Here is a 26,037-nt window from a genome sequence, read left to right as displayed (position 1 = left end):
CTCTCACCGCAGCCAAAACTGCACTGCAAACATAAAAGTTTTGACAAGATGCAGGGTCACAGTTGAACAAACCCAGATGAGCAGAGAACACTCCAGGCTCTCCAAGGTAAACCGGACACGGTCTTTACTCCTCTCGTACCGTGGCAGGTTCAATCTGATACTTGGAACCAACAAAACAGAAAGCCAAGGGTTCCTTATTTTTCTTCTGTTTATTGTACGATTATGTTGCTTTTTTAATTTTCATCCCCTTCTGTAGAGATCACTTTTATCGCTATTCTATTTGCTGGACATACACTGGATTTTACCGCACTATTTTTTTTCAGTCATATTTGTGGCTACGACTGGAGATAGTGTATTTACTATTTTCCTTCTCTCTAGCAGAGTAGCTCTCAACCATCTTACAGTGTAACATCACTTGCTTCATCACTGAAATCCAAGATGTGGTGCTCACAATTGACCCTTTGTGAAGTCCCGCCCCGCAAATGCAGATTGACCAATCGTGGGGCGGTATCAGCCAGCTATAATCAGGTTCCTAAAACATTTGCGTTTTTTTGTAAAAACCTGTGGAGCTCACATTAGCATATTAGCGATAGCATGTCTATGCTACCCTAGCTGCTGAAAGATACTGAATGCATACACATGCTGCTTTTGCGTTTTAATGATGCAACAGTGAATAAATACCTACCTGACTCTACAGGAACAGTGTTGTTCCTTAATTTTATTGTCATCTCTCCTGATCACCAGGTGATGTGGTAGTTCACTTTTACACTGTTATCTTTAGATTTAGCTTCCATCTTTAGAATTTAACATGTTTTCTCTGCCAAATAAGTTTGACATCCTGGATATATCCTTCAAACGTATATGGTAGACCCTTCTGTCTGCTTCTCTCTGAAATTGCCTTTCCAAGAAATAGTGATTATCTCTGAAGGGAGTGCAGTTAGTGACAGTGTGGCTGTCCATTGTAGCTCTGACAGCTTGACAGAGTAGCATCGGGGGGCGGGGCTTAGCAAAGGGTCAGTTTGGTCTTCAGTAAGTTACTGTCAAGTGTGACAAAATTTATGTGAATTGGTGCTTACCTTTTATTCCATATTTCACAAAGGCTTTACCTTTCTCTCAGATGTTCTTGTGTAAGAGTGCTTTCTAAAGCAAAATGTGGACTTTGCCAGTTGCTCTAAGAGAGCTCACTGCTCAGATCTGTTCTTCGAGCGCTCAGGCATAGCTGATCTGTCAAATTACAACTAGGATGCCCGCTAGTACTAAATATGTTCAGAACCTTATCTTGATGGCTTTGTCTGGCTCCCATACATTTACACAGATGCTCACAAAAACAAAAATCTTACAAATCTTCAGTATGTCCTGTGTGCATAAATGTACATTCAATAAACATAGGTGTGATACAGCATGTGATACATGTAGCTTAATCCTTCACCATGCATATATATGAAAGACCTCTTGTTTTCCGATTTTATCCCCACCAAGCCAAATTCCTCCTCAGAGAAGTTTGATGCTGCCGGTTTTATCCTGGTAGAATAGTGGCAGGATCCGTCTGGAAATCCCTTTGAACTCTGTGAAATATTGGAAGCCTCGGCTTTAATCTGGGGCTCTCTGGTTACTGTTTTGATAGGGCATGTAGTTGGCCAGTAAGTTGGACTGTAGGCCAAACGTGGCCATTTTTCTGTCATCAAGGTTGTATTCATACTTGACAAATTGCTTCTATGAAGCGGGCTGAACGTGGTTCAATAATGTTGTTTGCCAGATGCAAACGTTTGCTACTTTTATGTCTTGAGGAATTGTGAGAAACAACCAAAGTGAATCCCAGATCATCCATTCCTCATTTTTTGTTATGGCCCACTCGCACTTTTGACTTGTTAAAATAACTGCAGACATTTGGATAAGTAGCTCTCGTCAGCCGTCACTTTGAAAGCAATACGTTTTGAAAGTTAGTAACTGAGACGGATGAAGAGGAATGTACGCAATATGGCAGCCCAGGCTCTCCAAATGACCTCCAATCCGCTGGTAATACTAATAGAAAAATCTCAGTCGTAAAACCATCCACAAATTAAAGAGGAAGTAAAGAAAATATAATGCGCCCATTCACAAGCAGGGGAAGGGAGAGAAATTGTGGGCAGCACGATGCCGGGATAGGCACCTGCCCACAAACCATATATTCATCCTCCTCTCTGGCCTACTATTTTCCTAGGGGCCTTGTGGAAACACAACACACACATAAAAAAAGATTTCCCTTGTAAAATACCACAACACTTTTATTCCAAATAATAAAATGAGTGTGATCAGACTCTAAATTGAAATAATGTTTTAACGACTGTATTTGGCAGGTTTATTTAAAAGCCAGCGTAGGGCAAAGTTTGTTGAGGTTTTTTTTAGGAGCACTTTCCTCCATTTATGTATCTTTCCATGCTAAGGACAAGACATTAGACCTGTGCTGAATCCAGGCTATCCTCCCTTTCCTTCCCGTCGCCCATCACACATCTTGTGCCCTTCACTGTTTGGCACCACTTGCCATTCAACGTTCATGGCATCCCCAGAGAACACACTCCGTATGCTTTGAATTTGAAGCTACATAGCAGTGAATTAGCACAGTCTCACCCAGGGCACCCGGAGTCCTTGGTGAGAGCGGCTGCGAAGGATTGATGATGGCTCTGCATGCCAGCACTGCTAACAGGAAGTTGACCCCAGTGTTGTGACTTCACAAACCGGGTCAGCCCCAGTGGGTGGGTGTCGGGTTACCTACCAGCAATACCCGGGCTCCGGTGTCACAGTGATGACGGCCATTAACCCCGAGGACCTTGGGCGTCCCTCAAGGACAGTGGCTCGTCCAATAGGTGTCACTGTAGCACACAACACTCATTGGATTCCTCTTCATGCTGACCAGCATACACAGACTCAATAACAACATCATGAAGGGATCTTATTAAGACCTAAGGCACCACGGTACCCGCCTCCCACCCTGGGAGGTGATTGGGGTCAAAGGAGACTGACATTGGTCCTCTTGTCACCAGTGGTCCCCCCTAACTGAATTTCCTATTCATCTCACACAGCCTTTCCCATAATTATGTAAATCTGTTGACTGAATTTGGTGGCAATACGATATGCAGCAAAGTGTAACGACAAGTACCGCAACGGAAGAATCTGGTTTGAGTTTTAGGGCTGCGTTTGAATCGGACCTGGGCACCACACCTGTATTGCATTACCACAGTGTGGTAGGAGACAGAGCCGAGGGGAGAGCAAAAGGAGCAGAGTTGAAGGATGTTAAATGAAGTGGAAGAAACCTGGAGTATGCGATATTAAAAACTGTTTTATTACACGCTTGTTTGAAATGGCAACAGAGACAGGAAGTGAAAAGAATATTACATTTCAGCTGTTGAGGAAGTGCTTAAACATATAGAGCGGACCACGCAGTCAGGCAGTTCCCATGGACACGTGTGTGTTGAGTTTGCTTTGGTTCTTAAACATCTTACAGTGATAAGGCCGCTGCTAAAGTCAATAACTTAGTCACACACCATAATCTTAAACACATACTGCTCCGTTATCTGCTATTTAATCGTCTGGAGGTGTGGATATGTTTATGAAAGTGAAAGGCTTTAGGCCCCATGCACATCTCGAGAGGACTCTGAAAGGCAATTCATGTCAAATTTTGGATGAGTAGAGTTTCCCGACCTGTAGCACAAAATCATTGTGGAGGTTTTAGTTGGAAAGCTGACCAGCAATTTCACCAAATTTCAGTCTCCTAGAACTCCCCCTCCCAACAGAAGACAAATTACACCTTTTCAGTTGACATTTTTAATTTTTTGCTCAGATAATTATCCCATAAGATGATAATTGTGAGTGTTAGATTGTATATGCTGTTGGTCACTTACAGTCCTCTACTAGTTGAGCTTATAGAAAGTCTACCGTGTTTGGACTCTGATTCTCATAGGAAGTGGACATTCTTTGAAAGCTCCCGTGTTCATGAGTTGAGATGTGTTTGCTGACGTTCTCAGAAATCTCATTACGCCGTAGCATTTCGCTAGCTTGCTTTTTTGTTAGCCCCGATGGCTTTTGGCACCGTGTTGCCGTTGCCTAGTGGCAAGCACATGGCGTTCACGACTTCCTATGTCGGAAACCAGGAGCTAACGAGTTCCATTCAAAGGCAGCATTAGATGACAGAGGCTGATAAAAGATGTAAATTATTTGTTGGCTTTTATTCAACACAGAACCGCTCCTGATGCGTCTCTTCAAATAGCCGACAACAGTATGTTTCTTATCGGTTTTCCCAACATCCAGACTAATACTCATATCTGAAAAGTCTTTTCATGTCTGGTTGTAAACAAACTAGAGCATTTAATCTAATTTAATTAGAGTGAATGAAAGTATAATTTGTTTTCTCAAACCCTGGAGGGCTGACATCAGTTATTCTTTTGCATTGCCCGTGTTTACACATTTCTGGAATTGACGGGAGCAGTTTATCAGCCAGTCAACATTTAACATTGACATAAAATCTGATAATGACTTGAAGGACTCGGTCCGACTTCTGTCCAATCAGTGGGTTGCTGGTGGACCCCGCAGCCTCAGCTCTATTCCATATTTAATTTAAAGTGTATTTATCTCACAATCCCTCAAGCTTAAGAGTTCTACACAGTTTGTTGTGTTGGACGTTTACTTCGTCTGAACATTTTAATGAAAACAAACTCCACACAGAAAAGTAATAATGCAATATTTTGCTGATCCTTCTTTTCTCGTTCTGTTTGCCCTTTGGAACGTTTGAAGCAGGGCCATTTGGAGGAACAATAATTAAGCCACGGCTGTCATTATGTCTGAGTGTCAACATTTCAGTATGGCATTTTCTTGCCCAGTCCACATCCAGTGTAGGAAGTGAAAACGTGGAAAGGAAATTTAATAAAGTTGTAAATTGAACTCAAAAATGTAGCATGGGAATTCAAGAAATATATCTTTTGCCATGCATGTTTGAGACAGTGGGGGGATTCCTCCCACTATGAATATGTGGGAAGATATTTTCTGTGGTAAGCAAACGCCTGTGGTGTTTATGGATCCAGATTCCCAGTTTGGATTGAAGACTGGATGATGATGACCGTGGCACGTATTCAAGGCCAGAAAACTGCTCTGAGTTTAAGGGAAGCGAGTTTCTGTTGTGAATGAATTATATGACTATAGCCAGATTCAAACAACTTCTCAGCCTGGCTCTGTATATTTATTGAGACACATGAAAGGCTGCGGTGATTAATCAAGTTGGATTTCATATTCAATGTCGTACCACATGATTGTTGAGGTTCTCTGAGCCTCCATTTCACCATGTGAGACTTCACCTACCATCGCCCGATAGAGAGTTGGAAATGTAAAAACGAAAAAAAACAGCGGGTCGGTGAACAAGGACAGATGATATAGCTATAAATACCCAGAAAGTGGAAACAGTAAGGAGCTATACAAATTAACATATCATTCTCACATCCTGGTTCTACTGTGAAACTTATTTACAATCATTCTTTCACTTCACGTCACAGCTCCCATCTGCAGTCGCTTTGTCTCTGGTCCGTTTTGTATGCGTGCCTGGTCAACATTTCACTGTAACTTATTTAGTGGATGAGTGAAGGCTGTACAGAGCAAGTTTCATTATGTGCCCATAGTAAGCCAGAGGGGCGGAATCATTGGAGCACCGCGCTGTAGCCAACATAATCAACCATTTCAAATCCACCAGTGAGCTAGAAAGAGATTCTCATCTCAGAGAGGGGGGGATCCAGGGGAATATAAATGAAAAAAACACAAGGCAAAATATATATGAAGAAGATGCTGATAACACCAGAAAGAACCATCATTTGCATGGAGCCTTTTATGGACAACATCAGAGGTCCTGGGTGTAGTTTTTATCTTACATTTGCACCCCCAAAAACATTGCTGGTTTGGCTACATAAAGCTGGATGTATGTAAGTTTCCAACCTTCGTGTGAAGAGTTAACGTTTTTGCAATTGGTTCCTGGCATTTCTATTACGGCTGCAAAAACAAGACATGCACAGAACCAATGGTTGCTTTTTTCTCACACACTTTTGTTCAAATTAAAAAGGCTTTTGGGTAAAAATAAAAAGGAATTTTCTAAATGATACTTCCTCAAAGTCATGACTATATTAGCAAAACAACTAAGAAAATAACAGCTTAGGTGCTAGGCATTGGACTTGATCGGAAAAAATTCATGTTACGATTATTCTGGCCAAATAGCTGGGGTTTACGAACTTATCCTGATAATTATCAAAATATGCTTAAAACGGAAATTTAACATACTGGAATCTCTTTACCTAACTATTTGTAAGGAAAAAAACTTTCAAACAATCTTAAATAAGGTAATCAAAAATCACAAGGTCCCCCTGCATAAATAAATTATATATAAAAAGGAAAATAGCATTATTGTGTGAGTCTGTTCTTTCTTACATGTTAGTTCCTGTATATCAGGCTCCATTTTACTTATGTCTCTACCATGACAGAAATGTAGACAATTTTTCACGTCCCTCGTGGGGATGTTCTCGATTATTCGTCCATTGCTCATAGCTACAAACACTGCAAAGGGGAAAGTAGAGGTCAAGTGTGATGATAATAAGCCTTTGCAATGGTTACTACCTAGTTATCACTTTCTGGTTCAGCTGCGAGGTGAAAAATCAACAATAATTCATTGTTTTATTTCCCATGTTCAAAGCAATTGTCAAGCATAGTTCTGTTATGTTGTAGGTTTTGGGGTAAAATAAATATACTTTGTAACACAAGAACACGTGAGGCCACAAAAGATAACGCCAGCCTGTAATTCTTCTGGATGAGTCAAACTGTTTATTGAAACGTCAAAACAATAGATCAGACAGAAAATCTCTATCTGTAAATACGACGTTCTAATGAACGTCCTAACCAACCATGTCAGCCCACTGAGGTGAATGAGTTGTTTACTCCTCCAAACCCGGACTTCCAAAGGTTGGCAACAACAGATCTGCTGGCAAGGATCCCCAAGCTTATGTGTGGCTCACAGAGCCATAAACAAAAATGTAAGATAATTGAATCGATGTGCCACTGTGTGAGTTGGTGGTAGGGAAACAAACAGACAGGCGTAATGAGAAGATTAAAACGGGAACATGCACACGCTGATTTAACGACCACCATAATGAGGAGAGTAAAACTACACCTGCTGCCATTGGGGAAGTTTAGAGCTTGAATTCCGGGTGAAAGGAATCATGAAAAAAACATGAGCTCTGTGTGGGGTATGTGGTTTTTAATCGGCAGCCAAACGGCTCCAGTGGACACCGTGGATGCTCAAAAAAAGAAACCGCTCTTACAAGCCAAGAAACTGCTGATTATTGAACATTTTATTACTTTTCCCTGTTGAAATAATATGTATTAAAACCTTTAAGTAAGGGCCCATAATATACAGCACCACCTGTATCAGTCCAAATAGAAGTAAATGCAACATTAGCTTATAGTAGACTCTAACATACTTTCCCCTATTTCATTGCACTAAAGTGTCAGATTGCAAAAGTAATTTTGACTACAGTAATTCTGGGTTTTAGCTTCCACAGACTAGTTAGCAATTTGAACGAACACTTCTTTGTTTTGGCGTGAAGGTTCCTGGAACACGGTTAGCTTTAAAAAAAACAGCCAAGCATGCAGACCTCATAGCACTTCCAGGCAGGATCAGTAGAAATGACGGGACAAGCACGACAGGAACCGTTCCATTACACTGTAATATTAATATATAATATTATTTGTTGTTACAGCTTGGGTTTTTTTCTCCTCTGGTATGTAAGCTGTTCGTGAATCATGTCATCTTAACTAGAAGAGGCACAGCCCTGAAATATTGTCGGCGGCGGGTTATCTCCCATAGCTCCACTTCTCTACACATGAGCTCTATGTCTGTGTCTAGAGACTTATGCCTGTGTCAACCTCACGCTCTCTGCTAAAGTATCCAGTCCACAGTTTGACCAGAGGGACGGTGGAGGGAGGAACACCTGGTTATCCCCTCTATAACAAGCTGTCATAGGACCTAATGAGCTCCCTGATTATCCCCCCCAGGGACTACGTCAAACCGATGTACTGTGTAAAATAAGCTTTTCTATTTTTACCCCCGTGGACAAAAAGCCTGCTGATTATAAATCACAGGGTAATAGTCCATGATGCAGGTCAGACATACACAGGATACTCCCGGGTTTGATTTTCAGGACTTTTAACCCTCTTGACACATGAAACTCAACGCTTTTGATGAAAACACCCTGCTTCCCAGACAGACTTTCCTCCAGCGACGGTGGAAGACCGCCTGTGAAACGATGCTTATGACCGTCACCGTTGGGATGTCCGCTGCAGACAAGTGGCTTTTTTTTTTTTTTTTTTTTTACCTGGGCCCTTCTTCCTATACCGCGTCATCGTCAATCAACCTCAAAGTTCTCTGCAGCCCGCCCACATTCGCAAACCTGATGTGAGGGTTATTAGCACTGACAAACTCGGAGCAAACAAGCAGGTTTTTTGCCAAATGATGGGTGGCACATACTGTAAACTTTATCTTTGAGACGGATGAGGATGAGTCCCCCAAACCCTCAGATGTTTTGTTTAGTTCAACGCTCATCCTCTAGACTCATACACAGGCTCATACTAAACCTCGCAGTCATACTCGCTGATTGCTAGACATTCTGCGGTGTCCCCACAGCCCTGCGTGGGCCTAGTAGAATAGCTAAACAGGGAAGGGAGTGTCCAGACACAAAGGTGTAAGCAGCGACGAGGGGAGACCTGGCCGGATCTGTTTCAGTATGTCATCATGTAAAAGGGGCCCCACCCTCCCTCTGCCAACTCCTCTCACCTTTCAGCCTCCCTCAATGGGCCCTGGGAATTTCTCACCCCGATCTGGTTAGCCCCTATTACAAAGAAGCCCGTGGCCAGCAGCTTGAAAGCATCCCTTTCCTGTACACATAAGCGCAAGCACGCAAAGGACTCTGCCAGCATTCATCACGGTGATGTATGAAAGGGAAACGAGGAATGACAAGCTGTCTCAGGTGGACTGATCCTGAGCCATTTGTGTGATCTGGTCTGGAGCTGTTGAATTAGGAGACCTCAGAGGTTGTTTTAAGTTGCCGTGTTTGTACAATAATTCTCACTTCACTGGCTTGTGGACTCAGAAATTACAGTGTAAACCACTGATAGTGATCAGGGATATAGTGATCAACCGCTTTTATGGATCAAAAATCTTGGGACGGAATCATTCCCATAAAAATAATGTTTAAATAATATGCTTATAATAGTCAGCTTAAAGTGTTCATTTCGGGTCTCTACATGCATGACAACATATGGAAAACCATTTTAAAGCTACGGTTGGCTCAAGTTCCTTTAATTTTTGTTTCAAATTTTTACTTTACTCCCATGAAACTTTGCCTCAAGGTTACATTTCAAACATGTTTCAGACCCTTCCGTCTGCTTCTCTTTGAAATGGCTTATTTCCCAAAAAATGTAAAAGTATTTATTCGGGGAGTGCAGTTAGTGACAGTGGGGGCTCCGAGGTAGCTTTGACAGCTTGATGTAATAACAGCGGGGGACGGGGTTTAGCAGTTTGGGTCCATTAGAGGGTAATCTGCATGAGAAATTAAGAAAAAGAAGAAAAGACAACAGTTATATAACAATTCGCTGAAAGGGATCAATCACAAATCTCAATTTCTATTCCTGTTGTGTGCAACAGATAACAATTAATTGTGTTTCACCTCATATGAATTACAACACACTGCCTCATATCAGTTACAACACACTCCCAAAGGCCAGTTTGCGTGTACAGAACCAGAATCTACACCCTTTCCCCGCTCAGCTGTTTGTTTCCACCCTACAGTCAAAACCTTCATGCCGCCGACAGTTATAAATGACACCGAGCTTTTATGTGGTTAAGCCGCCTCACACGTTTCCTCTCTTTTCCCTCAGATGACATGGCTGGGTCACTGATGTTTTTCTGCTTTTTTCTTCACTGCTCGGAGATGAAGGGAGGGGGTTGACGTTTGCAGCGTCTAGGATATATGCCTTCCCAAGACGAAGGCCGGAAGCAACACATGTAAATACACATGTAAATACACATACACATATATATATATATATATATATATATATATATATATATATATATATATATATATATATATATATATATATATATATATATACATATATATATATATATATATATATAAACGAGAAGGCCGCTCTGGGAGGGAAACGTAAAGCAGCTGAATATTTATGAATATTTAAGAGTCTGGCTGGCTGAGCGTGGGTCAGCTGTAGGGCCGCAGTATTCCAAACTGTCTGAATGTGTTTAACACAGCTCATCACAAAGACACCCGGTGCCGGCGGCTCTGCACCGCTGCCAACCGGACACTTAGCTCAGGTGTTGTTGGTGCCCACTGGCAGAGAATTGGCAAAAGCCCGAGTGAACGTTCATGAGTTTCCAGTTCTTCTGTGACGACCTGACTCCTCATGCATCATGAGGATTCCCGGACTCTATTTATTAATCCCCCACAGCGAGCTCCGTGTCAAGGAAGTCAATGATGTCACCCATCACTCTCCTGTCTTCACCCATATCCAGTTTCCGTATATGCTGTGCGCTTTGAGAGATCTTTTCTTGTGAGGACACAATAGGAGGCACACATACAAATGCGCACTAACACTCTCGCTCTCTCTCCCACACACACTCTCTCAGCCATACAGCCGTGTAATTTGACATAGGGTCTCCTGTCAGACACACAGTGTGGTTATTACACTCACTTCAGGGCCGAAGGCGAGTAGTGTGATTTATAGATAGCATTTTGTTACGCCTTCCGACTGAGAATGTATGTACTTCCTGTAAGTCGCTTTGGATAAAAGCGTCTGCTAAATGACTGTAATGTAATGTAATGTAATGAGAATCAAAGAAAGCATACAGCATGTCCAGTGAACGCTGTTTACCTTCACTGAAGCCATAATATTTATGCTTTGCACCAATCTGGTTCCAGATTTCTGATTCATACTTTCTAAAGCGTAACCTTAAGATATGCATGAGATTGGGATTTTCCTTCTTTTTTTTTTTAGCATCTGGCCACAGAACAAGCCCCCCCCAATTCCCCCACCCCTAGCCCAATGTTGTTATGCTCTTTCTGTTTCTAAACTGGTGGTGTTATTGATCTTGGCCCGCCGCTTCAAACCCAATTCCGTTCAGCTGGCCCTGTGGACGGTGTAGCGCCGTCATTTGGTCAGACCCGGAGGTTTAGTCCGGGCCATGAATGGATCTCTTGTGTTGTTTGCACAGGTTTTGGACCGTTCCATCAACATCTGGGTTTTCGCGGCGACACCCCTTGTCCCATTCCCTCCATCTGAGCTTCTTTTGATAAAGTCCTCCGTCGATACTGTCATGACTGTCCATCTTAGGCCAGAACACACACACACAAACACACAGGAACATTGATACAGACATGTGAACACTTTGGCAAAAATATTACTATTACTGGAGCACCTAAGGCTGTGACAGAATACACTCAACATCAGAAAAGGTGCAGCAGCCCTTGAAACGATCACCGCCCACGGCCGACCACCTAGCCAGACCTGCCCGGACCAAACGCCACCGAACTGCCACAGGGAGGAGAGTAGAGATGGAAGCTAAGCCAACCCAGCTATGACCAAAGGCTACTCCACTAACCAGCCTGCTCCTTGCTCTCTAATGAAAATAAGATGGTTTATATAAGACTCCAGGTGAACCCAGGGACGGGAGATGGGTGAATATTTAGCCCATGTAGACACCTGACTCCATCGTTCATCCCAGATCAAGCAGCACTTGATGGGGGTACCTCAGGACAGAGCGGAGTTCCTGGTGGGACTAGAGGAGTTTACATCAATGATGCTTGGTGATCATACATATAACCCTGCTCAGAGAATTGTTTTTGTTGCTGCTGTTAACATTCCTTCTGATGCAAACTGAAAAAATGCACTACAGGAATGTACTAGTGTTTTTTTGTTTGTTTTGTTTGTCATGTTCTTTTGTTGAACTGCACCGTTCATATTGTACAGTTAACAAGTTATTCTGGCAGCTGTTCAGACAGAATGGGATTTGGCCATACTATGCTGAGTACAAATTTGACACGTATGCACATGTGGCCTGTGAGTGCTTCTTCCAATGCCCAACCTCCCAACATTAGTCAAGCTTTACGAGAGCCACTACAGCAGGACTCTGAATAAATGTTACGGCAATTATCACAAGGAAACAGGTATTGATGTGTTATGGGGGCCGCTGATACCCTGAAAACCATTTGTCTCCTCCCAAACTGTTCAACCAAAAACAGGGAAATGTGACCTTTGTCCTCTGAGGCTCAAAGATGTATTCCTCTATAATTTCTTTATTATCATGTCACTCATCCATTATGTGCAAGAAGAAGCAGTTATCCCGGATGAGTGATGTTTTGGAGTCACGTGCGCTGCATCTCTTCATCAGAAGTGTGTGTTTAAAAAAAAAAAAAAAAAAAAGAAGCTGAGTGGTTGCCGTGGCACCCGAGTGGAAAAGAAACAGATGTCAGCTGGTGCAGGCAGTGTGTGTGTGTGTGTGTGTGTGTGTGTGTGTGACAGAGGGGGCCTCAGAGATGTAGCCGGACGTGCGGCGTGATGCTCCTCTGCTGTTCAGTAATATAGGTTAAATAAACTCTGCGGGACAAGAGCTGGCTCGCTGTGACATCACTCAACTGTTGGAGGAGATATTTCTGGCAGCAAGAGCTGGAGTTTCAAGGTTGGCCTTGTTGATATTAGATTTTTTTTCTTCACTGAATTTGATTCTATCATCATGAAATAAAGCACTGTGGTACAAAGGAGGGAACACTCAAGGCCAAATTTAGATGTGAATCCACAGACGAGTGAGGGAGAGATCATGGGAGAATGTAACCGGGTTTCTAATGTGCTCTCTGTCTCTCTCTGCGCCATTTCGTCCAGATGTTTTAACAGCAAGTTGGTTTTGGGGTTTTCTTTCTCGCCACCCGCATCTCATCCCCTGTCTTTCCACACACCTTACATATTAGCGTGCATGCCTGTTATCAGGGAAGGATGCCCATTGTATGTCCAGATGAGTAATGGTCCAATGAGGGGGAGAGCAAAAACGTGTCATGGCCAAAGAATGTCGGCTTCAGACCTCTCCTGTAGGTGGTATTCCTTTCTTCTCCAAACGACACCTAAACAGGGAGAATTTGCACACGTGTCTAAGTGATTCGCCGTAGAGCCGGCCCACCGCACATATGTATAAGGTTGAAGGATGCACGATGTGGTAGGTTGTTTGAGGTTAATGACGGAGTGTGTGTTCCCTTGTCTTGCAGCTGAGATATCAACATGGTTTGACCACCCCAGACCTGCAGCAGACACTACCCAACCTGAAGAACTTCCTGGAGCACGGCCTGCTGGTGCGATGGTAAGAATCATTTCACTTATTTCCATCTGCAGTACCTTCATCAAAACAGAATCTGTTCCTCCTGTAGTCTCATCACCAAGCACATTAAAACATCACCTGTCAACACACCTTAACACCAATGCCCAACAAACTGAAAGCCAAAAATTGAAATAGACAAACAATGCAACAAATAGCTAAACCAGTGAGACAGATATAATACCTGAGCGTATATTACAATTCGGCATAAACCGCGGCTCAATACATTTCAATATTTTACAATGCACATGATTGAAGATCTTGAGGTCTCTTCTCATAAACTGAGACATGAGTACCAGCACGGTAGCAAAGCAAAAAATCAATATGAGTTTAAGTTAACGCTATATATTTAGAATATTTTCACAGAGACATCTGGCTGTCAGACAGTTGTTTCTGAATGAGAACTCAAGACATTTTCTATTCTATCTATCAAGGTCACCAGACTATTTTGACAAAAACAGTAATTTGATCTCACAGAACACAGAAGTTATTGGTCTACTGCTGCCTCAACGAGTGAGTTTTTTTGTTTTATTGTGTGACTTTGGCTTTTTAAAAAGTAGTTTAAATTCACCAGAGTCCCAGTAAATGACTCTACAGGAATACATTATGTATTGACACCAGGCATAATAATCTCTTTAAGATTGTTCTCACTGAAGTAAGTTTGGTCTGACACAGCACATTATGGTCTGAAATCATATGGATGTATGATGTAAATGTTAAGAAGGCTTCATACTTCACCTTTGTAACGATGTAGCGCCTCTGCACACCATCAGTGCCTCCACATGTAAAAAGAGAAAGCGGTGCTTGATGAGATTTGCAGCAGCCACTTTGTCCCCCTGAAGTGGAATGCTTAGATCTCTGCCCCTCTCCTTCTACAGGCTTGTGGCCTGTAAGTAACCCTTCACTTAAACCCGCGAGTCGGTCCGCGTCCGACTTCAGCTCCACTGCGCTATAAAAGAGAAAGCTGTCTTTGATCTCCACTCCTCTCCTGGGGTCAGCAAAGGGGAAAATGTGTATCACACACATTAATTGAATAATCTTTTGTTTTGAAAGGAAAGAAGCCATGAAAAGCCTGAGCTCTCAAATCAGCCCTCCACCCCCTCCTTAATGGGAAGTGGAAGGGCCCAAAGATAGATGAGATGAAAGCATGGGCCCGCTAAGCCTGGAGCTATGTATGTGAATGTGTGTGTACACATTCATGGAAGAAATGGAGGTGGAAGTGTAGTACTTCTACAGTGGCTCTCCACAGCCACACTCCGTGTACGACAAGGAGGCCACAGGGACAGGAACAACAGCTACTCTGAAAAAAAGAGCATGATGGGGAAAATGTCAAACATACAGTGGGTACGGAAAGTATTCAGACCCCTTTAAATTTTTCACCCTTTGTTTCATTGCAGCCATTTGCTAAAATCGAAAAAGTTCATTTTTGTTTCTCATTAATGTACACTCAGCAACCCATCTTGACAGAAAAAAACAGAAATGTAGAACTTTTTGCAAATTTATAAAAAAACAACAACTGAAATATCACATGGTCAGAAGTATTCAGACCCTTTGCTCAGTATTGAGTAGAAGCACCCTTTTGAGCTAGTACAGCCATGAGTCTTCTTGGGAATGATGCAACAAGTTTCTCACACCTGGATTTGGGGATCCTCTGCCATTCTTCCTTGCAGATCCTCTCCAGTTCTGTCAGGTTGGATGGTGAACGTTGGTGGACAGCCATTTTCAGGTCTCTCCAGAGATGCTCAATTGGGTTTAGGTCAGGGCTCTGGCTGGGCCAGTCAAGAATGGTCACAGACTTGTTCCGAAGCCACTCCTTTGTTATTTTAGCTGTGTGCTTCGGGTCATTGTCTTGTTGGAAGGTGAACCTTCGGCCCAGTCTGAGGTCCTGAGCACTCTGGAGGAGGTTTTCTTCCAGGATATCTCTGTACTTGGCCGCATTCATCTTTCCTTCAATTGCAACCAGTCGTCCTGTCCCTGCAGCTGAAAAACACCCCCATAGCATGATGCTGCCACCACCATGTTTCACTGTTGGGATTGTATTGGGCAGGTGATGAGCAGTGCCTGGTTTTCTCCACACATACCGCTTAGAATTAACGGCAAAAAGTTCAATCTTGGTCTCATCAGACCAGAGAATCTTATTTCTCATAGTTTGGGAGTCCTCCATGTGTTTTTTAGCAAACTCTTTGCGGGCTTTCATATGTCACAGCAAAGGGTCTGAATACTTATGACCATGTGATATTTCAGTTTTTCTTTTTTAATAAATTTGCAAAAAGTTCTACATTTCTGTTTTTTTCTGTCAAGATGGGTTGCTGAGTGTACATTAATGCGAAAAAAAATGAACTTTTTCGATTTTAGCAAATGGCTGCAATGAAACAAAGAGTGAAAAATTTAAAGGGGTCTGAATACTTTCCGTACCCACTGTATATATATGCTCATATTTAAGCAGTTACAGTGGTTAAACTTGCCCCTCTCTCTTCATAAGACCATGCATATTGCAACTTCAGCCAAACCTTAGGCCTCCGGTGAGGATGAGGAGGTGACTGTTTCACAATGCCCTGTAATAAGGAGGATATGCGAAGACTTTTCTTCACACTTCTTCTCTGCTGCGCTGTTTCCTTTCCATATCAGTTCCAGTCTGTCTTTCACCCCCTTGTGAAAAAGCCTACATTCAGATACAATTTCCAGCGCTGGGACCCAACTCATGAAATATGGATGTATAAAAAAAGCTGCATGGCAGCTGCAGATAATTACCTTATAGACTGTGAGAGAGAGAGACTAATCTGCTTCCTCTATCCTTCCTTGCCACCTCTTTTCTTCCTTCCATGCATCCAAACAAGGATGATGTGATGAAGGATATGACCAAGGGCTATGTTTCCAGAGCCCATTTCGAAACGGTTCTTCCCTCCATATAGAACTAATTCAGCATGCATCCAGTCTGCAGGGAGAGCTTTTCCCCAAAGCGCCAAGACCCACACCAGGAGAGCATAGCGGGTTCATCTTGAACGTTTTATACCATTATATAGAGATGAAAAACTGGGTGCATGTGAGAATAAAAAGGGTGTACCACAGAGTACGTTGTGCAGCGGGCTAAATGATGCTCGTCCGGTGAGCTGCTGATCATATCTTTACACATTTCCAAACAGCACTGTCTCAGAAACACATCATAACATGTCATAATATATACAGCCCAGCTCTGCTGAAAAACGTTTTTTTATTTTTTTTTATCTTGCTGAAGGAGAAGAAGCAGCGGAAAATGGTGAATCTATTACCCAGCGGCAGACAGAGACAGTACCAGAAACCAATTCTTTGTAAACTGTACAGTCTGCCAAGATCAAAGCAAACGCATTCAACATGCTGCCATTTGCCGCTCCACATCCGCTGAGGGCCTGGCCGAGGTTCACAGGGCCCTAATCCCGCTCCGGTGCCTGGAAGCAGGGCTATGTACACTGGTGGGTGGGGGTGGGAGGGGCAAGGTGTGGCAGAGCTCCTGGCCGGGCAGATTCAACAAAACCGCAGTGGTCCCCCTGTGCTACATGATGTACACAACGGGATGCGATATTTAGACAGCTGCAGTCTCGTCAGTGAAAGATAAAAGGATATAATCTAGAATTTATATACCTAAAATAAGCATTTGCAAGGTACATTAAGCCCGACAGGTGCCCTATGGATTTACTATATTTATAATAGCGGCTGGTCGTTTGGAAGGATAAATCAGGGGTATTTTCTTTTCCCTGTTCATGTGATATTCTGTAAAGGTACATTTGTTCTCCAAATACCCCTTCCTCCTTTTCCGTTGGGAATAATAATGCCATTTCCATTCCATTTCTCCCTCTTTAAACTATTTCTCTAACCAACCACAGGTTTACATTTCTTTTCTTTTTTATTTAAAGGAATGTACTATAACATGATATCTTTTTCTTTTTTTTTTGATATTCTAAAATTTGAAAAAATGGCATAGATGTTATTAGAACTTGTGAACGCGTGTGGAATATTGCTAATCACAAGCTTTTATGAACAAATTAGGGTAAACTAAGTTGGTTCAACAAAATATTCTTAACTCAACTTAACTGGTAAGCGTATCATGGCATAAAGACCGGTAGCGGAACAGGAAGTTGCTGTGCACGAAAAAGATAAATTGTCATTGTTACACCTTGGTTTAAACAAACAAGATATGATGTGCCAATCAGTGAGCTTTAGGGGCACTGATAGGGATGTTTTGTTACCTTTAGACAGAGCCAGGCTGGCTGTTTCCCTTTGTTTCCAGTGTTCCTCTCTTTCCAGGCCAGATAACTAAGCTGTAGCTTCATATTTAGTTTACACAGTAGTTTATGTTTTGTTCATTTAACAGTGACAGTAATGAACATTTCTCTAAAAGCTGTAGTCCCTGGACACTTGGTACAAAGCCATCAGAAAAAAAAGAGTTATTTAAATTACAAAAGTCACATTATTGTTCAAACCACTGAGCAGTATGTACGGGGTGTTGATATTGTCAGCTTGTTGATCGTGTTCCTCATGCTGCGCTGTGGTGAGTCCCTGTCTTCAAAGGCCAGACAGTTAATAAGTGCTGCCCTGTTAAAGGAAAAAATAAAACTTAGCTTCCACCACAGTAATGTTTGCTCTTTAAGTTTCAGAGGGATTTCCCTGAACCACATCAAACAGCCAAATCTTATCTGCCGTTATTGTTTTTGGCTCAACATTGCGACTCCTTAGCAGGATTTTGATACGAACAGGAGAATGTTGTGAAGCCTGTCCGGGGATTGGACATTGAAAAGTCCTGGCTTACTAAACTCCTGAGTCAGCCTGAAATATGCCAGGTTTGACATCAGTGGTGGAAAAGGAAGAGAGCAGACAAAAAAAGGACTTATGGCTATTTCTGGCTCGGCATGTCAAGTTTTCTGCTTCATGATTCAGGCTGATGCATTTTAGCAGCATTTACAGTGTGCAGTGAAGTTGTTGTCAGGCTGGTGCAGCAGTTTGGGGTCCATTGACCCTTACAGACATACTGTTGGTTGTAGCTGCCAGTGGAGGGAGCCTATCACTATGCAGCTGTGAATCATACATTGTGGATGAGCAACAGGCCTTTTTCCCATCAGTATGGTATATCAAGCTGCTGTCATGAATTCACTTTGCTTGTCACGAAGCCTCAGACGAAGTCCAAGCTGCACAGAAAGTTTGAAATCTGAGCCATCTATTGTAAAGCTCCATCCTATTTAATAGTGTTCTTATGGACGGAAATTTCATCATATGGATAGAATAGGTTATTTTATCCGTCTTCATTTTTATTGGTACAGTAATTATAGTTGCCATTGCAGCAGAAAGTTTAAAACATTAAACATACTTATGGGATGAGGAATGCTAAAGACGCGCCCAATTACATCATTACATGCTCAATAACAACTGCTAGTGGGCCGCAGCATCCAACTCAACGGACATCAAGAAATGTATGTGTCATGACTCAGGGATGCCTGGCAACAAATCAGGAGTCTACACAGAACACTGACACAGTGAATATTTAATCCTAACTTTGTCCACAGACACACAAGCAGCACTGTGAGGCTCTACTTTGACACAGTGGTGCTTTGACTTACTTGCTAAAATGTTTACAATAACCATGCTGACATGCTGAGCAGGTATAATGTTTACCATGCTCACCACCTTAGTTTGGCGTTTTAGCATGTGGCCGACAGCTAAAGCTGATGGGATTATCATTAGTCTTGCAAGTATTAATTCCAAAGTATTGACAAATCTTTGGATTTTATTAAAAAAAATTCACTAAACCACACCGATTGCTGATTATCTGTCAAGTTGTCAGAGCTACCATGGAGCCCACACTGTCACCAACTGCACTCCCTGAATACATTGTACCTTATTTCTGGAAAGAAGTAGAAAGAAAAGCATACAGAAGGGTCTACAATATGCGATTTAATTATATATCCAGGATGTCAAACTGATTAATCAATAAAAATGGGTTAAAAAGATAGAAATACAAGCTTAAGCGCAAAATTGAACCACTGCATCACCTGGCGTTCAAGACGGAATACAATTAAATTAAGGGACAGCACTGTTCCTGTAAAGCAAGGCATATGTAGACATTCGGTATACCTTCAGTAGCAAGCGTGGCATTGAAGTGCTGCTGCTTGTGAATTATGTGCTAACGTACTCTGCTAATGTCAGCTCCACAGGTTTTGACGTAGAACCGTAACGTTTTAGAAAGGTGTATCTCCTCTCAACCTCTCTGTGTAAACCCTAACACTTTAACACAACTTATAACCATGACGAGCTCCAAATCCACGCAACCAGCCTGACGACCAAGAAAATCTTTGACGAACATTGCACGAGTGTCTATGGAGCAGAGCCGGATAGTTGTTGGAACCTGGTCAGAGCTGGCTGATGATTGGCCAGTTCAAGGGGCGGGGCTTAGCGAGTGGGCAATTCATCCTGAAAGGGGAATGAATGTGTGCACCAAATTATTTGGGCCTTGCATTCAACAGCTGTTGAGACAGTTCACTTAAAATCAGAAATGTTAACCTCATGGTGGCACTCAAGGAAATGTCAGGGGATCACCAAAGTATTTAGGATTCATCCTCTTGGAACCATGAACATCTATACCAAATATTTTGCTTATCCCCTTTGTAGATGTTGAGATTTAACTAGTTAAGTAGAAACTTTGACCTGCTCGTGGCGCTAGAGGAAAAGTCAAGGGATCACAGATGTAGTAGGATTCATCCTGTGGGGACCATGAGCATATGTCCCATATCTAATGGCAATCTATCCAATAGTTGTTGAGATTTTTCAGTCTGGAACAAAGTGGTGGACCAGCAACAGACAGACACACATTATTATCCCTAGAATTTCCTTCTACCTCTGTTCAAAAAGCAGTTTAAGGACTACTTGTGAGAATGATTTATGCAATGAAAAGTAAGTTTCACAATGGGAACAGAGTAAATGTTTATCAAGAATATGAAAAATCTCACGCAGTGCACCGAGAATGTCAACAAGAGACAGTTCGCTCATGCATTATTGGCCTGTGTCAGTTCCAGCTTTTCCAAACAACTCTAGGAACAGTGTTTCAGCAGTTCTGTCTTCCCAGCAAACATAATCAGCACACATGCTCACAGTGGCCGTACATGTGTAGCCTAATTGCCCACATTAAAAAACATGTCATCGATATAATAGTTAAAATGTTTCAAGAGAAAAAAATGTTATGACTTTTCAGAGGTTTGCTTGGCTGAAGTCCTCACCGACACACCCAGTCTTTTCTGTTACTCACACACTGCTGCACTGTTTGACACAAATAATGGAGCAAATGTAGGCCAAACATAGAAACTGAGTGGAATAAAATAACATGCTCCAAATATGAAATTCCTCATTATACAAACGACTTGGTGTGATGACCATGTGATTTTTCTGCCAGTGTCAATAATACATTTGCTTGTGGCGTAAATTGCCAGCTACATGCAGACCAAATGGATTATATGAGAGAGCCAGCTGGAGGGGAATGGAAGAAAATGGCTGATAATAATTAAAATCAAAGCCACCCAATCCTTGCCGAAAGGACATCAGTCGGTCAACCTAAAATACGTAGCAGTCACTTATTAGCTTTATATAAATGATGCATGGAAACCTGAAACTTTCCGCTCGGTACCAGTTGTCTCCGGTTTCCAAACCTGCATTGTGTTTCAAAGAGCCCGAATCACATTTTCCACTTACTTAAATCATAATTGACTTCTCATGACATCCGCCTTTCTTCCTTCCTACCGAATCAGGGTTTGAATTTTTTTTGGGGCTGACTTCCAAAGAGCCCATGATGGTTTCATTTGGAAAGTCACAGATAAGTGTTTGAGATGGCAAATCGTTCATTCTTTCTTTTTTATTTGTCTCTCCAGCAAAATTAGGTGTTAAAGAGCACATTGTTTCCATTTAGCCCTTTAAAAGCCTCGTCACAGAGTGAAGCACATGCTCGTTAGGGGTGGCAAGCTAAAGCCAGTCCTATCAAATGATGTGTTTTGATGGACATGCGCTGCCAAGTTAAGCATAAGTCCATCTCTTGTATCACATCAAGCATCACATCATTGCCCTATGCCTTTATTGTCTTAACGCTGATCTTGTCTGACGGTCCAATATGTCGTGTACATACTGTACCTTCAGACCGTGAATGGTTCTCATTTCTGATCAAGTTTTCTGAAAACTAGACAGGCTCCTCCACTCTTCTCAGCAGAGTGTCCCACCTATGAACCCTGTCAGGACCACCACGGCACGGTGCTGGTGAGGGGTCAAGGTCAGGCCCCTTTTTTACAAGCTGCCAAGTGTTTGGTGGTGGAACTGTCCATCAGACTAGTACACAATAAGTGCATTAGTCAACTGCCACTATCATAAAGAAGACATGCTTAGTAAGTGCAAAGCTGCGGGAGAAAATGTACAAGGACATCTATTATGACTGCACGTCCAACTGAATAAAGCAGAGATCCTTCCTTACACGTGAATCTCTAGAGCGCACAGGGAGGCCCCGCTTCACCTTTGACCCCAACAGTACAGTGCATTGGCTCCTGACACAGTGGAATGGTCACGTTAAGCGGAGTGTTAAGCAGTCCCGTGATTTTGGCCCCGGCCAATCGAAAGAGGCGGTTAGGCCCCATTTAAGTAAATTTATGGCTCCAGAACTGGAGCCAAGCAAGGTGTCCCCAGATCCCGAGTCTGTTATCTGTTAAAGAGGAAAAATGTCTGACATACTTGGGAGTACGCCTGCTGTGCACTTCCAGCAGCAGAAAGTGAATCTCACAGGATGCAGGAATGTTTTGTGAATGTTGTAAGTTGGAGTGATTTACAAAGAACTGCAGCTGTCTTTCTCCTGGACCAGGGGAATGGAGTTGGGTGCTTTAGGTGGAGGGGGGAAATCAATGGAGAACAAGGTCCAAATAGAGACTGGGTGTCACATTCGACTGCTTAGGCTGTTCCAGGATCTTATGTAGGCTGTAGAGTTTGTTGCTGATCAATTAGGACTAAGTCTTGTCTTGAGTTTGGTTCCGAGCACAGAAGTAGCTTGATTGTTGTTGTCCTTATTCATTGACTTTCTCTTTGTCCTTGTTCCTCACAGTGACAGACACCATGTCTCAAGCTCCATCCCGGTGCCGACCAAGTCTCAGCTCGGTGTGTCTGCTGCCTCTGAGTTAGGCTACCCCAGCCACACCAGCTCCCCAGACCGAGGCCTGAGAAAAAGGGCCAGCTCTGAGGCCGACAAGTACAAGCAAACTCCTCCACCAAGCTACAACACAGCCATGGGCGAGGAGCAGCCCCCACTCGGCCTCGCTCCGCCCTCGCCCTTGCCTTCACCCAAACACCTATCCTCCTCCCTCGATGCTGGCATGGCCTCACTCAACCTGGCCAAGACTACGGAGTCCATTGAGGAGGGAGAGCAGAACGAAGAGAATGAGGAGAGTGGGGAGGCAGCGGTGGAGGTGGAGAGACGAAGAAGCATCGCCACCGAGATCAGAGAAGATAAAGGAGAAGAGACCGAGGAGCGACCGCCCAGCAGCACTGTTGTGCCCAACTGTTCTACAGTGCAGGACATCGGTGAAGAACCTGCACCAACTAGCGAGCACACGGGCGCCATGAACGGCTCTCTGGTACCAGGACAAGCGCCTGTCAGCCTGGTCCCAGAGCTGCGCTGCTCTGTGGAGCAAGCCGAGGAGATCATGGGCACAGAGGCCACCAGTTTAGGTCTGGGGTTGGGGGTTGGGTTGGGTTTAGGGCTAGCGGAAGAGGCCCGGATGGAAGACTACCGCTGCATCCCTGTGGACCATGCGGTAGCCGTGGAGTGTGACGAGCAGGTGCTGGGAGAGCTGGACGTCGCCGGCTTTGAGGAGTTCTCCAGGCGCATCTATGCACTAAACGAGAACATGTCCAGCTTCCGCAGGCCGCGAAAGAACTCTGACAAGTGAGGTGGGGGACCTGAGTGAAGAGGAAGAACAAAACTTGCACAGGGACTTTGGACGAACACAAGGACGAGGACTTATCGCAGCATCAAAAATCATATGAGCTATTCTGGAATAACGACCAATTTGCACTTATTGTAAACATTTCCGTAGTAAACTTTTAAATGAAATACAATTAAAAGTGCAAGTATTGGGACAGTGAGCTTTACTTTTATGACGGCATTCATATAGTTTTTTTTACAATGGATGGAATCATTATTCAGACATTTTTAGCGTGAACAGCCACCCTCAAGAATTAGTGTCAGTTATTATATCACTTGCACTTTGCTTTCCAAGACTTACTGCAATAGTAGCCCTTAACTTGTTTTATAAAAACACCAACTGCATTTAAGATTCACATCCAAAGTCAGTGCAGCCTCAGTACATCAGTGTACAAAGATGTTCCAAGGCGGCAGCTTTTTTGGGGGGGATAATTTGTCAATTATTAAACCAACAGACGCCCACTTGAGAATGTTTGCAACTAGAAGTTTTTATTCAAAGTGAATCGAGTCCGCTGTCCCAGCACTTACACCTTTGACCGTACAGTACGAGCAAAGTGTTTGGACACTTCCCGAGCCTTCATTCAGGGTGCAAGGCGGTGGGTTCGCACAGGAGGGAGGGCGTGTTGTGTACGCAAGCGCGTGTCGGGGCTTCACATTAGCATGCAACATCCGTCAAACAATCGCAGTTCGGTGTCAAGTTATCCCACCGATGACCTTTGAACAGGGCAGGATTTTGCCCCCACAGAGTGAGGTGGGAGCAGGTAGCCCCAATGAGATATTCCCTGAGCGTGACACACGGCGTCCTCCCCGCGACGGCTCAACCCACCACGCCATTCTCCACATGGGAGTTGAGTTTCTCCTTCAGGTCTTTACAGGATCAGGTGGCAGGTTCGAGCTCACAGCACATGGCAGGGATACGGTGTAATTGTTTTTCTGTCCATCTCCATGTCCTCTATTTTTCTCTTTTTATTTTATTATTTTTTCAATGTTAACGTACGCCATCAATATAAACGTCAATGTTAATGTTAAGTCCACTGATTCTCATAATCAGTAGACCAAAAATTTAATTCTGTGTCCGTGTCCTGTTGGAATGTCTCACTCAGGCTCTACTGTAAGTGTTAATAGCAATTGTCTCGATCCCAATGTCTGTGATTATTTTGTCCCTGTGTCTCCATGTTCTGAATGCTTTCTTGCACTGGTATTCAATTTTTGCTTTATTTATGTTTCGAAACAGTTGCGTGCGCTTTGTTTCAAAGGAAATTCACATTTAGTTTAATGTTTCCCACTCACATGGGATGTTGCTAATTAATGTTGTCAAATGTTAGACTGATATAACTGGTGTCTGGGTCCAGACATTGACAGCTGCTTTGCATCGCCCGCCATGACAAAGATGGACTCTCCACCGACAGCACACTTTGTGTTGCAGATCCAGTACTGTGGTTGCTGACTGTTGAGAAGTATTGTATTTAAAGCTTAAAGATGAACCATGTTCGATCATTTCCATAAAAATGCTATACAGTAAGCGACCATGTACAGATACTTTTGTATGGAGGGGTGTTTTTTTTTTCTTCTTTGTTATTAAAGACTTGCAGTCCAATGGCATGGATGTATGTAGCCCCTTTTACATTTGCATCAGTGTGCTCAAGTTTGAATTTTAGGTTGTTACAACTACAATATATTGAACATATGGAAGGATATGATAGTTCTAAAATGGTATGAAAATGGACAAAATTCCAGAAGCTCCTAGAAGTCTTCAATAGTATGAATTTGAGACACTAATAACATTTATTTTTACAATCATCACTTGAAAAGATGAAGGCCCTTGCAAATGCTAAGGTAGTGGAAATTGAAAACCTTACTTTTGGTGTTTCATTTTTACCTGTTTACTAAAAACTTTTTTTTTTCTCTTTTTACAAAATGTACCAAAATAAAACGAGGTTGGCAATGAGGAAGATCTTTGGTAGATAATAATGAGAATAAATATGACACAACAATTAAATCATACCCTCTAAACTAAAATAAATCAGAATTGTATTGAAATTGAACACTATTACTATGCTCGTTTACAAGATATCTAGTCATGGCTGATCTATAGAGGGAAACCATAAAGTGCATATTAGCTAGCATCTAAGTCAGGCGGTGCTTTGAGCTAAAATGCTAATTTTAACATGCAAATGCTGAGAAGTTGCTATGTTCATCATCCAACTGTGCGTTCCAATTCCCATACTGCCATACTATTTAGTATGCCAGAAGGCAATTTAGTATATCCCAATACCTGGTATGTCCAATGCAGTATGCCATAAATTACAGGATGTCCTTCTGCATTTTTCAGTATGCAAGCTGCCATTCTTTTCTGGCCCCTCTAACCCACAATCCTTTACGCAGCGTACTTTTTTGTAAGGCAAACATGTTGACTAATCATAACAGGAACAGGTGTAACTATTAAACATTAACGATTGAAGCGGCAATTATAAATCAACCATTAATGGAGGGCCACTTACGCTTTTGAGCACACCAGCGCAGTCCTGACGAGATCCAATCAGGTGAAATTAATGCGAACACATGCGTCATGTTATTGTGATGGTGCATAAACAACAGATATGTTTCATCATCGCCAGAGCTG

At 42.8% G+C, this 26,037-nt stretch overlaps 1 protein-coding gene across 1 annotated transcript in view; it reads left to right on the top strand.

Annotated features, from left to right (window-relative positions):
* The window catches only part of uvrag (UV radiation resistance associated gene), an 89,066-nt gene extending 64,057 nt beyond the window's left edge, over positions 1-25,009 (top strand). The window contains exons 14-15 of the mRNA XM_054625582.1: positions 13,335-13,426; positions 22,536-25,009. Of these exons, the coding sequence (XP_054481557.1) occupies positions 13,335-13,426; positions 22,536-23,379 (936 nt within the window). The 3' untranslated portion in view covers positions 23,380-25,009. The remainder of the gene's footprint in view (positions 1-13,334; positions 13,427-22,535) is intronic.
* The last annotated feature ends 1,028 nt before the right edge of the window (positions 25,010-26,037 follow it).

Source organism: Anoplopoma fimbria, chromosome 24, assembly GCF_027596085.1.
Source record: "Anoplopoma fimbria isolate UVic2021 breed Golden Eagle Sablefish chromosome 24, Afim_UVic_2022, whole genome shotgun sequence".
Taxonomy (NCBI): domain Eukaryota; kingdom Metazoa; phylum Chordata; class Actinopteri; order Perciformes; family Anoplopomatidae; genus Anoplopoma; species Anoplopoma fimbria.
The sequence above is the reverse complement of the archived record's forward strand: the minus strand, read 5'-3'. Positions and strand labels throughout refer to the sequence as shown.